Raw genomic sequence first — 14,884 nt, forward strand, 5'->3', positions numbered from 1 at the left:
AAAAGAACTCCAGATCTTGGGCTATTGAGGTGCATAGATGCTAAGCAAGCCACGACTATCATGACCGAAGTACATTCTAGAGTTTGCGGGCCACATATGAGCGGGTATGTTCTGGCAAAGAAAATTCTTCGAGAAGGGTATTATTGGTCACCATGGAATGAGATTGCATCAGCTTAGTGAGCAAGTGTCATCAATGCCAGGTACACGGAGACTTGATTCATTCTACACCATCTAAGTTGCATACAATGTTCGCACCATGGCCTTTTGTTGCTTGGGCATGGATGTCATTGGACCAATTGAGCCAGCAGCATCAAATGAGCACAGGTTCATTCTGGTGGCCATCGATTATTTCACTAAATGGGTCAAAGCTATGACTTTCAAATTTTTGACTAAGAAGGTAGTGATCGATTTTGTTCATTCAAATATCATTTGTCGGTTCGAAATCCCAAAGGTAATCATCACGGATAATGGTGCTAATCTTAACAGTCATTTGATGAAAGAAGTATGCCAACAGTTCAAGATTACGCATCGAAATTCCACTCTGTATCGCCGCAAGGCAAATGGAGCTATTAAGGCGGTCAACAACATAAAGAAGATACTTCAGAAAATAGTGCAAGGTTCCAGGCAATGGCATGAAAAGTTGCCCTTTGCTTTGCTGGGTTATCGCACTACTGTCGCACTTCAGTAAGTGCAACTCCTTATTTGTTGGTATATGGTACTGAAGCAGTGATACCTGCGGAAGTTGAAATTCCATCCCTTCGGATTGTTGCTGAAGCCGAAATTGATGACAATGAGTGGGTCAAAACCCGTTTGGAGCAATTAAGTCTTATTGACGAGAAAAGACTAGTAGCAGTGTGTCAAGGCCAGTTGTATCAAAAGAGAATGGCAAGAGCATACAACAAGAAGGTGTGTCCCCGAAAATTTGAAGTGGGTCAGCAAGTATTGAAACGCATCCTTCCACATCAGGCTGAAGCGAAAGGCAAGTTTGCCCCAAATTGGTAGTGGTCGTTCATTGTAGCAAGAGTGTTGTCCAATGGTGCTTTGTATTTGATAGATATATAAGGCAAATGTGTAGATATGGCTATCAATTCTGATGTAGTCAAAAGATATTATGTATAATTTCTTTGGTTTGTCTAATTGTGTTGTTTGTACTTAGCATGTTTTGAAGATTAGAACGACAAAGGCATTTTATTCTACTATCTAAACACTTTATCCTTTGTTACCCCTTTTGAGCCTTATTTATTTTCTTTCATACACCTCATTTGGAATTAGAACTAGAGTTTAGAAATACAGATACAGAAAATATAAATTAAAAAAAAAAAAAAGAGGAAAAGAGAAGAGAAAAAGAGAAAGAGAAAAATGGAAAAGAGTAAAGAAAAAGAAAAGAAAAAAAAAAGAAAAGTAACAAAAACAAAGCAATTCATATATCATGAACTACGTCCGACCTGATTACTTTTAAGGATACGTAGGTAGCCTCACGGTTTGGTCCCATCAAAATAAAAATTCAAAAGTCCCCAGGCAAAGAAACTGAGGCAGAAGTTGTGGTTTTGTAAAATATCTGATTCCAAAAGTTGTAATTTTGAACCCATTCAAGTTGTTTTGAGTCTTTATGATATCCTTTCTTTCTAACCTTATCCAAAAGCCCACATTACAGTCCAAAGAAAGACCTTCCGATCAATATTTAAGAATGTCAAGTCAAGCGATATAGAGGTACGATTCGCATCAGGGGCAACACTCCGTTCTGCACAAGGAAAATGAGCAAATGAGAGAGTCCTATTGGTGAAAACCCTCGCGGGCACCGTAGGGTGATGGAAAGATGAGATAAATCAAAATAAGAGAGTATTATTAGTGAAAACCTTCACAGGTACCGTAAGGCAACAGTGAGTTGAGATATGAACAAATGAGAGAGGTTTGTTGGTGAAAACCCTTCAGGGCGCCGCAAGCCGAACAAGGTTGGTGACTTTGCAAAGAGATTGGAATATGGAAATCACGGGTCATAAAGTATGATAATGGAAAGGTGATTGGTAGAACAAGCTGGGCCGACTAATCCGAAATGCATGTCATGATCATTGGTGCCAACTACCTCACTAAGATAAGTCTCTTTTCCTTTTCTCCCTCAAGCAATCATCTTGTTTCGGATTTTCTTCTTTATTCCTAACTCTCAAAGTCATTGCATTTCATTTCTTTTGGGTTTATTTCTCTAAGGATTTCCCAATGTCAGCCTTGTTTAAGAAAGTAAGAAAGGATTTCAAAGCTTACTACCAACTTCCAAATTGCACAAAGCAAAGTGCGGCCAAACCATACCAGAAATAGCACGATGCAAAATGGAAAATAAGGTGCTAGTGAAAGTTCAAGTACTCGAATGGTTTGTGAATTTTGTGGAAGATGCAGAGGTTCATATTGAAAGGACAGAAATGTAAAACAGCGAGTTGAGTGCAGAACACTCGGGTCATTCAGGGTCTTGTGGTTGAGGGTCAGTTAGAAGGTCAAACAATTCTTTGCCAGTCGGAGGCAGCTAATCGGAACAAAGCATGGCAGTGGAAAGGCCGCCTTCAACAAGAATGCTGCAAACTAACCACCACATTTTTAAACTGATAAGATTTGCTTTGATTGAAACAGGGGCAGAAAATTTTGTTTGTTCCGGAGGAACCCTCCGTGAGGAAAGCATGTGCCAGATAGGTTCGGCCGTAAATTTTCAGGGCCCTCTTGGATAATGGGATTTAATTTTGAAAGTTTTCAGTACCCTCCTGGATAATGGGACTTAGTTGAATTCCAAGACCTTCAAAGATAACAAGACTTAGCATAAGCTCTACCTTTAGGAAATATAAGTTGGCTTTAAAGCTTTCACTCTTAAGATGAGATTTAATTTTAAATTTTCAGGACCCTCCTGGATAATGGGATCTAGCTTTAAAATTCTTAGAGATTTTGGGGTAACATGATTCGATTAACACTCATAGATGTGCCCAGATACCAAACTGGGCAGAAAAGTCTTTGTTTGTCTGTTTTGTTGTAATCAGGCGCCCACCTGGAGAACAAGAGAACATAGTTCAAGTTTTTGGCAATCAGGCGTCCACCTGGAGAACAAGAGAATACAATTCAATTTTTGGAAATCAGGCACCTACCTGGAGAACAAGGGAATACAATTCAAGTTTGGAAATCAGGCACCCACCTGGAGAACAAGGGAATACAATTCAAGTTTTGGCAATCAGGCGCCCATCTGGAGAACAAAGGAATACAATTCAAGTTTTGGCAATCAGGCACCCACCTGGAGAACAAGGGAATACAATTCAAGCTTTTGTAATCAGGCACCCACCTGGAGAACAAGGGAGTACAATTCAAGTTTTGGCAATCAGGCGCCCACCTCGAGAACGAGGGAATACAATTCAAGTTTTGGCAATCAGGCACCCACCTGGAGAATAAGGGAATATAATTCAAGTTTTGGCAATCAGGCGCCCACCTGGAGAATAAGGGACTACAGTTCAAGTTTTGGAAATTAGGCGCCCACCTGGAGAACAAGGGAATACACCTGGAGAACAAGGGAATACAGTTCTAGTTTTAGCAATCAGGCTCCCACCTGGAGAACAAGGGAATACAGTTCAAGTTTTGGCAATCAGGCGCCTACCTGGAGAACAAGGGAATACAGTTTGAGTTTTGGCAATCAGGCGCCCATCTAGAGAACAAGGGAATACAGTTCGAGTTTTGGCAATCAGGCGCTCACCTAGAGAACAAGGGAATACAGATCAAGTTTTGGTAATTAGGTGCCCACCTGGAGAACAAGGAAAAACAGTTCAAGTTTTTGGCAATCAGGCGCCCACCTGGAGAACAAGGTAACACATTTCAGAATTCAATTCGTGTTAGCAACAACAGAAATTCGCCTGAGAGTACATGTCAACAGTTCAAGATGCACAACAGAACTGTAGAATCAACAAGACTAAGTTGAAGATGGTAGATAGGATTCTTGTAATTCATAGATCATAGTTTATCCTAGCTTCTTTTTATTTTGCCTCAGTGTAATAAGAAGTTCAGCAAGCAGTAGCAGCAACAACAACAGTGAAATTACAGCTTCCCGATAGTCCCAGCTACCGAAACTTCCCGAACTACATTAACCTAATTCTTTTATAGCCAAGGATATGTAGGCAACCTCGGAAGCAAGGTTCAGTCAGATCTTTCAAAAAATGCTTCTCACGGAGTATTCAAACGGGCAAAAATCGCTCGTATCCGCTTACTTTATCTTTGCCCGAAAACTCTTCGTGTTTCCGAGCAAAGAGGGGCAGCTGTGAGCACGTGATTTTCTTCCTAAGTGGAATACTCTTATAAATTGAAGAAATGGATTTTTCCCAATTGTTTGCAATATTATAGGATTTTTGAAGGATTTTTTTTGGTTAATTGTTTGCATTTCTGTGCATTTTTACTTTTATTAAAATCATGAAAAATACCAAAAATATCATGCATTGTATTTAGATTTTAATTTCATGTTTTTAGGATTAGATAATTAATTCATTGCTTTATTAAAAATAAAAATCACAAAAATGGCTCATTTTTACATTCTTAGCTTTTAATTTTGGAATATTATTTTTTCTCTTTTAATTTAGGATCAACTAATTTTTTATAAATATTATAGTTAGATAATTGGATTAATTTTATAATTTAAATTAATTTAGGAATTTAATTTAGGTTTTTAATTAAATTAAAGAAAATAAAATAAAAACAAGGAAATAAGAAAAGAATTGGAAAAGGAAAAGGGGCCTAATTTGAATTGGGCTATTTGTTATACGTATAATCGGTCCAGCCTGTCCCAATTTCCCTTTCACCCGGTCCATCCCCAGCCTTTGCCCAAACGACACCGTTCCAAGCCCTCAAATCCCATCTATTGATCTCTTTTGATCGAACGGATAGGAACTCAACACTCACCTACTATAAAAGTGTCTGAACTTGGACCCCCCCCCCCCCCAGAACCCCTTTCATTCTCACCTCTCTAACCAAACCCTAGAGATCAGCCGCCCTAAAATTCCCCTCGCCGCCTCCAACATTGACAACCCACCAGAAATCGCCTCATGGCGATTCTGGTGCTCCAAACTACCACAAAATTTAACCATGCAATCCTTACCTTCCCCCCCTCCCCCCTTTTTCTAAAACCATCAGTATTTTTTCCTAAACCCCAGCAAAATCCACCCAATTTCAGATCTGAAAACGAAAAAAATGCAAACCCTAATTTCCCTTTCCTTCTCTGATTTTTGTTCAAATTCTGACTCGTTCTAACTTAAATCTTACATTAATAGATTGCTCTCAACAAGAGCAATCGATTGACGATAGTTTTGAGTCATTACGAGAACGTCGAATTCGGACAGGCCCTCCGGAATCTATCTGAACCTGCTGCTGGACCAATTCATTTCTATGGTTCCCTTCTGCTTTCTGGGTAAATTCCCTTTCCATAATTGTTCTCTTTGCTTATTTCGCATGTTTTAGTTGAGGTTAATCTCAGTATATTATGTTTGTGCCTGTTAGAATCTGTTTAGTCTTCATCTCAATAGTTCCATTAATAAGTTTTAACAGTCTTTTGGTGAGAGCCGTTTTGGTAGTAGTTTCTTATCGATTTTTGTTTCCGCCTCAATCCAGAACTGATTCATGTTAAAATTATTTATGGTTAGGGTTAGTTTAAAGTTTAAATTGCATAAATATTTTGGTCTCTTCAGTCTTTGATTTTGTGTCAATTTTGGTTTTGTTATGTTGGTTTTAATTTATAAACAAATGAAAGTTATGAGTGGTTAATTGAACAAATAAAAAACTTAAGGGGTCATGGGAAGGGTATGAAATAGGATTTTCAGATAAGGCTAATGTAAGAAGCTTCTAGAATTTGGGGCAGCTGGCTCAATTTTGGCCAGCACATATGTTGAAACCAATCAAAACCTGCCAGTTGTCCCAATTCTGGTAGAAAAGATGTTTTAGGTTTATTTGAGGGAATAATTCTTCTGTGAGGCACATGGAAAGTTCAGTAACTATAAATGGAACTTTTCTATACTCCTTTACAGACGAATTAGGATGCAATTTTAAGAGGTCTTCCATTTTTTCACTCTCATTTTCAGTAGAAAGGTTTTTTCTGAAATCCTAGTCTTAAAAACTCCAAAAAAACTAAAAGAGAAAAGGGTTCAAGGTTTCTTTAAAGCTCAAATCTTCAGCTACAAAATTCTGGGTTTATGGCTTTGAAGAGAAAGAAGAATCACTATTTTATTATTATTGTTCATTCTGCTGGTTTAAGCTGTAATTTTGAAGTCCAGGTTGCTCTTTGTTTCCCCGTTGCTATCTCTCTCTGCAAGTAGGTGCACTTATCAATCTTGTTAGTCTCTATTTGAGCTATAAATAAAATTAGATTGTTTATGCTACATTCTTGCAATGCTTTATCATAATTTCAGCATGTGTTAAGTCTAAATCTATTATGGTTTCATCTTTGTTAATCTGAACAATTGTTGGAATGTTAAGATTATGTGGATGGTTTGAAGGTCAATAGGTGACTGAACATCTTTGAGTGTCATTCTGTTCCTTTGTTTTCTTTTTCTTTCTTTCTCTGGAGTATATGTGAGTTCCATTATGTTTTCTTCATAGTAAAGTGATGCAGGAATCTGGTTCATAAGATGGTTTTCTTTTCTGGTTGTGTAATTCTTAAGCTGAAGTTTTTGTAGCAATTCATATGGTAGTAAAGTTTGATTCAAGCTTGCCAACATGCCGTGTGACTTAACTGTGATGTCTTGAATGGATGTTGGCTATTGATGCTTGTCAATGTAGATTCGAGTTTCAGTTCTTTGAAATAGCAATTGAAAGAAGTTATCAGTAGGTCCTTTCCTCATGTTTTGAAAGTCATGAAAGGCCATAATAGTCCTGACTATTTGTTCTTGTATTTTCAACTATGACATGTTGGATGCAGATTTTCAAGATAGCTCTGTAGCTATCTGTGCAAATACAAGTGTTGTTTCTTTTGAATTACCAAGTTATATAGGTTGGATTCATTATGCCTTCGCAGAAGATGGGAATGTTTTGAGAAGCTTTCAATGATAGTTAGTTAGACCTTAGGACTGCTGGGTTATTATTAGATTTTTTGTAAATTTATTTATAATTATCCTATTTGTACAACTTAATTTAATTAATTTTGGTCATTAATTAGTCAGTATTTCATTTCCATGATTTATGTGATTGTCATCGAGTAATTTAATTAAGGTCAGTTGGCTTTAGTAGTAATTGGGCCAAATGTGGGCCTAAATGGGTGGCCTGGTCAGGAATCACCTCGGTGGGTTCTGGACCTTCTTCTCATGTGCTGGGTTCGACTTCAGGGTCCAAATAATACCAGCGTTTTAAGAGTGTTCATAAAAATCCGAAAACCTGAACCAAACCGACCAAAAAAACAATACTTTTTGGTTTGGTTTGGTTTTGGTTTTGAAATTTAAAAACCGATCAAACTTGGTTTGGTTTTGGTTTCAATTAAAAAAATCCGAACCAAACCGAATATAGGCGTAGCTATTTTAAATTTATTATTACACACACACACACACACGCATATATATATATATATATATATATATACATACATACAAAGTTTTAAAATTTTGATAGTAAATATTAATCGTTTGCACTTTTAGTACAATTCTTTACCTTTACATTCTAGTTTAATTGGTAGTTTTCTTTTGTTAAGTGTAAGAATCTATTTCATGTTAAAAATAATATATTTTTAATTGAGTCCTTAAATTATTCATCACTATTTGATTCAATTATCATCAATATATCTTGGTAAATAATAGATTTCTCAAAGGGCAATTGATTTGATAGTGTTACGTTGAAAATGTGGTCACCGGAATGTGTGTTTGGTAGTGTATGTCTTATATTTAAGAAAAACCGACAAATAATCAAAAAAATCGAAAAACCGACATAAACCAAATCGATAAAAAACCGACTTAATTGGTTTGGTTTGGTTCTAATATTTGAAAACCCGACTTACTTGATTTGGTTTCTTTTTAAGGAAAAATCGATCCAAACCGAACCATGAATACCCCTACAACGTTTATTTTGTTTTTTCTGAATGTGATCAATTGGTTTATTGAGCTTTCTGCCTAATTTCTGGTACCAAAGGCATGTTGTACGAAGTTGGGCCTTTTATTGGCCTAGTCAAAGTCGTTGGACCTCCTGCTCTTTGTCATCTCTTCTGGGCTCAATTTCGAGCCCAGTTTCTATCCTTTCCTGAAAGATGTTTTTTTATAACAATTTGGGTCTGTCGCTGGCCCATCTCTTTTCAAACAATTAAATGTTTAATATATTGTTCAATGGCTACTTACAAGTTACAACTAGTAATTTTTAGAATTGAGCTTTAAATAGATTAAGCTAGTAAATCCATAGTTCACTTTAGTTGAGTACAAATTTTCGTAAATAAGTCGAGGTGTGCCATCCAATCACGTAATCTATGGCCTCTCATATAAATATCTTAACTAATGTAGAAAAACGCCTTGAATTCTCGTAGTTTGCTTTAGGCGCGTTAATTAAATAAAGTGTCATAGCTATGGGTACGGTTCCGTGACGTAGTTGTGATACACAATTTTAAAATCTGAGGGTATATTTATGTGACCTAGTCACAATTTAATTTTGTTAATAAAATAAACATGTTGTAGATCGTGGGTACGGTTTCCGTGACATGATTCGCAACGTGTAATCAAATGATTAGTTATATAACAATTGGATTATTAAAAGCAGATTAAAAGGAATAAAATGCACATAGGTTTCAAAAATGTTTCAAAATCAGATAAATAGGCTAATAATAATAGTTGAGCGACCGTGCTAAAACCACGGAACCCGGGAATGCCTAACACCTTCTCCCGGGTTAACAGAATTCTTTACCTGAATTTCTGTGTTTCGTGGACTGTAAAACAGAGTCAATCTTTCCTTGATTCGGGATTTAAAATCGGTAACTTGGGACACCATAAATTATCCCAAGTGACGACTCTGAATTTTAAATAAAATAATCTCGTTTCGATTGTCACTTAAATTAGTAAAAATTCCCTTATATCCCTTCCGGGGGTAGAAAAAGGAGGTGTGACACCTAATAAGCTAGGTCACCTTTAATCATGTGCCTTGGAAACTTCCCGCTAGTACATCATAACCGTTACTTTGCATTGTCTCGAGGTCGATCATTATGAACCCTTAGGGGATAACTCTGAGCTAAACTTCAAACCTTCCGGGGATGATCTCTTCGAGGCGCCCTAATGATCATAAGATCGAGTCCTCTGATTTTTATCATATACATTGGGCTTTTTTTTTTTACCCACTAGCACGATTATGAAGTGGAATGACATCAAGTAATCACCTTATTCTGGACTAGGTAATTCAAGAAATGACATTAGGTAGTCATTCTAAACGGATGTTATTTAGGAATTAGTCAGTGCGTCCTGAATTTTAATTTTTCAGTTCATTTTTTCAATAACTTGAATTGTCCTGAAGTTAAAATTTTTAGTTTAAAATTTTAAAAATAGCTATAAATATTATTTAATTTTTGGGATCCAAATACAGAAGGCCCAAAAACCAGTGTTCCAGGTTCCAGCAAAACCCACCAAAAATCAACTGGCAAAGTGCCGAATGATACCTATTCCAATATGATCTCAAGCCAAATCCATGTGAATTTACTAATGCGCATTAGTACATCCCAAGAGCCAAGAGCCAACACACATCATCTCAAACGTGACGCCCCACTTTCGTCATTTTCCAATGTTTCCCCCAAAGCCATAATTAAAGCCAGAAAGGATGGACACCTCTTTGTTCTTATCTGTTTGCTTCTGCCCACAAATTTTCATACTAATCCTCCTCTTTTCCTTTTTCCTCACATCCAAACAACGAACTTTACGATCAAAGATTAATTAATGGTAAGCACATAGTAATTAGTATCAGTGACTTGAATTAACCAGAGCTCAGTTTACATTTAACTGCTTGGAATATCAAAAGCTTACATATGATACATAAGAGTTATAGATCCAAATCAATAGATCTAATAGATCTAAGCATAAATGATGCAACACAATAAAAGCAAACCATAAGCTGAAAAATTAGGACAATAAAATGTTAAATTTTGAAATTGAATTATCAATTAAGTTGATTTATTAGCTTTGAAGTTCATCTTCTCATAATACCGAATCGATAACAGCGATAGCGAGAGATTGACTTCATCTTTTCCCCATCGAGTGTTCGTAGCGGCGTATTTCAACGGCCGAGTAGGCGGCGGAGGAAGGCAAGGCCAGGCGGAAGTTGGAGTCGAAGAAGACGACGATGGAGGCGGCGACGGCTTTGAGAGTGGCCAGAGGTAAAGCGAGTAGAGCCGTCGGAAACCGCCGAGAGCGAGGACGACGGCGCGGAGCTGCTGTTGTTGGTTCCGGTTGTGCTTTGTGCAGATCAGCTCCCAGAGCCGCTCATCTAGTGCCGTCTGGTTCCACTGCTTGCTAACGCACGCTGCCGTAGCTAACGTGCGCCCGTCCACGTGTTTCAGCACTTCGTACAGCAGATTCTCATCCAACAACACCGCCTCCGACTCTATAATCTCCTCCATCTTCATCTTCTTCTTGAAGTCACCGTCTCCGGCGAAGGCTGTGCAGTTAGTTTCTCCGGCATCGAATTGCCGCTTCATCGGCAACCTTTTGTCTTCCTCCGACTCTATAACTTGTTTCATCTTCTTCTTCAACTCCCCTTCGCCGGCGGCGAAATTAGCACAATCGGTTTCTCCGCCGTCGAATTGCCGCTTCATTTGATAGATCTGAATGAGGAAATCAAAGGATAAAGGAGGAGGACTTTTATTCCCTCGATTCGGGGGTTGCTAGTAGGGGTGGGTGGGGTTGAAAAGGGGTAGGGGGGTGGTTAATGGTGGATTAAAGGGGAGCACATGCTATGGGGCTATAGAGATGATTATCGAAGACGACAAAGGAAGGTAATGAATGGGCATTTGGGTGGGCCGAAGAAAATGACAAGTTTGTCCATGTGATTGGTACTGTGTCCTAAGCTTGTCTTTGTCTTTTTATAAAGCTGTTTGTCTGATTCAATAGCAATACTTATTAGGCAGAGTATTTGGTCCATTCCTTTGGCTTTTCCCACTTGGTCGAGTGGTTTCGCTATAGTTTCTGACGTTGTTCTATTTTCTACTCTGTATTCATTAATTATTTTTCCTTTATTTTCGAAAGTCAAAATTAATCTCATTCAAACTCAATTTAAGAGTTATATTTCACTATTTTCAATAAAAACCACTTAGTCTATATTGTTTATATTACTATCTTTTTAAGTTTTTTTTATACCTTTGAAATAGTTCTAATCATACGAATATTTGGTTACATTTATCTCTTTATAAACGTCTCACTCGATTAATATTGTCGCACCCTTTTTTTACCCCTCCGAAAGATAATGTGTTGTTATAGATTGTGGGTTAAAGATCTTTTCCAACTAAAGTGACAAATTTGAAATAAGAATTATTTATTTACAGAGTCGTCACATGGAATTAATTTTTGTTGGTGTTCCAAGTCACTTTTTATTTGGTTTGACTCTATTATTATTGGTCTGCAAAAAACAAAGTTCGGGTAAGGAATTTTGTTGACCGCGGAGAAGGTGTAAGGCATCCCTGAGTCTCGTGGTTCTAACACGGTCGCTTTATTGACTACATTTGGCTTATATTATTTTTGGATAAATTGTGTTTTATTGGTTCTTATCTTTTACCCATGTCCGCTTTTATTGCTTGATTAAAATTATGAAAAGTTATCTTGAAATAAGTCACGCTTACGAATATTTATTTTGTTACATATCACAATTATACCACGGAGACCATATACATAGCCATGATATTTAATTATTTAAGCGCACTTGAATTATTTTTCTAAAAAAAAAGTAATTTAAGATTATTGTAAGGCCTGGAATGAATATGTGGAGATATGTCTAAAAATAAACTAACGCGTGCAGTTTTAGTACTTAAATTATTTGTCTTAAAAGGCTACACTATTTAGTATGGGCCAGCTTGCTAATTTTACTTATCACAATCTATGGCCCCTTTGATTTCTTCTACTGTTATCACTATCAATCAAGGACTTATAATAAAATTAAATAATTAACTAATAAAGTAGACAAAACTAGAAAACGTACTAATATAAGATATGAGTAACCTAAACATACAAACAGTAGGATACGATCCAATTATTTCCAAGACTTTGCTAAATATTAATAACTTAAATCCATATCAATTCTGCCATGTCAAAGTTTTTAATAAAGAAAGTGAACATAAATTCTTCCTTAAGAAACTAACATTTAAATATTATGTTCTATCAATTTTATTTATTAAACTAAGAAAAGTTTATCAATCAAATAAACCAAACAATCAGCCATAAGAGAAAATTTCATTCTCACAAAATACGTACGGCATACTAGATACACGCAAGCAAAGTATTTAAAACAAACTAGGGTGTGTCGCACCTCCTTTTTACCGCGCCCGCGGGGCGCGTGGGGGAGTTTTCTCCAATTGAAGGACAATCGAAACGGGATTTATTTAATTATTTCAGAGTCGCCACCTGGGAATTTTAAGGCGTCCCAAGTCACCGGTTTTAATCCCTGAATCGAGGAGAATATGACTCTGTTTATTATTCTGAGAACCAGAAATCCTGAGTAAGGAATTCTGTTAATCCAGAAGAAGGTGTTAGGCATTTCAGAATTCCGTGGTTCTAGCACGGTCGCTCAACTGTTTTTATTATTGGCTTAATTATCTTGATTTTTACTAAATACGTTTTTATTGCATGATTTTACTACCGTTTTTACTTATTGTTTACAATTATATAAACGAATTATACGTACGTATATTCGTATTATATACCTTTCGTAATTACGGGGATCATGTCACGCATACGTGTACACAATATAATTGATCATATTATATCCTTTATTACAAATTCATATGTTCGTGATTTAAAATAAAATTAAGAACGTCACCACCCTTATATTTAAACAGTGACACATCCCGGGTTATATGAAATTATTTTTACATCCTCGAAGAAATCCCTTTTATTAAATATTCGCTCGAAATTGCGCGTACGCATAATTCGAATTGCTTTTATCAGTATAATCAGGTTACACGAACGTATCCCTAATTACACCAAATATTCTTAATGGTATTATGGGTTTTCCACGAATTGTTTATTATATCTATACATTTTATATGAAATTCCTGAGAAATTCACATTTAAGGGATGCCTTTAAATTCTTTTAAAAGAATTCACAATTTATTAAATGTTGCCCATCGATTATAATTTTCGAGTATAAATTATATTCATCCCAACTATTCAAATTCAAAGAAAAGAATAAAAATATGATTTTTAGCAAATACAACATATATATATGCCAAAGAATGAATTGTATATGAAACTAACAAAAATGATTTATGAAGGGAAGAAGTATTTTTGAACAATTTTTCATTATTTATTTAGTGCAAATTCTATTTCTAATTACCATTGATATAAAGTGTTGCAATTTGTGCTTGTACATCTCATCTTATTCTCATATACTTGCTTTTAATCTAATAGGCCTAATTATTTTGTTAATTCTGCTTATGGATGAACGTAAGGTATATATATAATCTAACCGATTTGATTCTCAATTTATGTGAATCATTGCTAAACACTAACATTCGCATTGTAAAATTCCCAGGCCATTTGTTATTAAGAGAGAGAACAAATCTACATAGTTGACTTAATAAGATGATATTGCATACAACATTATTCGTCATATTTTGACGTTCGCAAACATAGCGGAATATACTAATGCCACTTTCGACTATTGATGTTAACCATAATCACTATTACGCCATATATGGATAAAATGCAACCAATCATCATCTAGCCTTAATCCACAACCAAATAATCGAAATACACTAACCACGCATTTTCTTGATATTCCCAGAATACTTTATACCTCCTAACAATGTCGTAAAACTTAATTAATAGCCAACTTCATGCCATATTCCCTATCTTGACAATTCAATCATAACTATACTTTAATGAAATTCTGGAATAGATAATATTATTACAACACTTATATGAATTTTAAAAGAGAATGATCAGCTGATAATTAACATGTCAAGCATACTACTATATTAAACAACATGAAACAAAACTGAAATTTATAATAACAAACTTAGATAAATGGAAAAATAGAATTGCAATTCAAGCTTCATTGATTTGTCATGCTGAATCTCTTTCCAACATAGAATTTAAAAGATAAGTACCTGGAAATGAAGGTAGAAGAAGTAAATTTCAGCAGTTGCAGCAGTAACAAAATACTGGCAGAATATCAGTAATTCCACAGATTTGAGCAATAATAAGACCCGAGGAACCCAGATGCACAGTAACAGTATTTTTAAAGAAACTTCAGATTTTAACTGAACAATGGAATCAAATAAATCCGAACAGATTCAACGAAAGAATAATATTTCAGATTTCAGTTTCTTTTCTGTTTCAAATTCCTATTTTTGATTTTTCTGTTTCTGCTGTTGTATCTGTGTCAGATTGTAGGTGTGTGTGTGACTATTCTCTTTTGGTTTCTTTTCTGTTTCTTCTTCCTCTTCAGATTTTCATTTCTGATTTTCTGCTTGATTCTCTTTCTTTTTTTCTCACTCTAGGTGTATTTTTTCTTAAAATCTCTCTCAAAATCTGATCTAAATCTCCTTAAATCTCTCTGAAAACTGATCTCTAAAATCCCTGTCTGAAAACTGATTTTCTCTCTCTCAAACTCCCTCTTAAAATCTGCCCTTTTCAAATTTCCAGTCCCTGTACTTATACAGGTCTGTCCTATTTCCTTTTAGTGCTTCTTGGACCCCCTTCTTCTTTTAAAATCAGAAAGT

General features: G+C 35.9%; 2 protein-coding genes across 2 annotated transcripts; one reads left to right on the plus strand and one right to left on the minus strand.

The window, feature by feature from the left end:
- The first annotated feature begins 256 nt into the window (after positions 1–256).
- On the plus strand, positions 257–5,420 carry LOC138890375 (uncharacterized). The gene is made up of 3 exons (XM_070173757.1): positions 257–617; positions 776–906; positions 5,280–5,420. Exons 1-3 carry the CDS (start codon positions 257–259, stop codon positions 5,418–5,420), a joined length of 633 nt encoding a protein of 210 aa, XP_070029858.1.
- A 4,502-nt stretch (positions 5,421–9,922) lies between these two features.
- On the minus strand, positions 9,923–10,936 carry LOC104242823 (F-box protein GID2). Its single transcript, XM_009797922.2, has one exon. It carries the CDS (start codon positions 10,763–10,765, stop codon positions 10,115–10,117), a length of 651 nt encoding a protein of 216 aa, XP_009796224.1. The 5' UTR covers positions 10,766–10,936; the 3' UTR covers positions 9,923–10,114.
- Positions 10,937–14,884: the final 3,948 nt, after the last annotated feature.

Source organism: Nicotiana sylvestris, chromosome 4 (genome assembly GCF_000393655.2).
Source record: "Nicotiana sylvestris chromosome 4, ASM39365v2, whole genome shotgun sequence".
In the NCBI taxonomy this organism is placed as follows: Eukaryota; Viridiplantae; Streptophyta; class Magnoliopsida; order Solanales; family Solanaceae; genus Nicotiana; species Nicotiana sylvestris.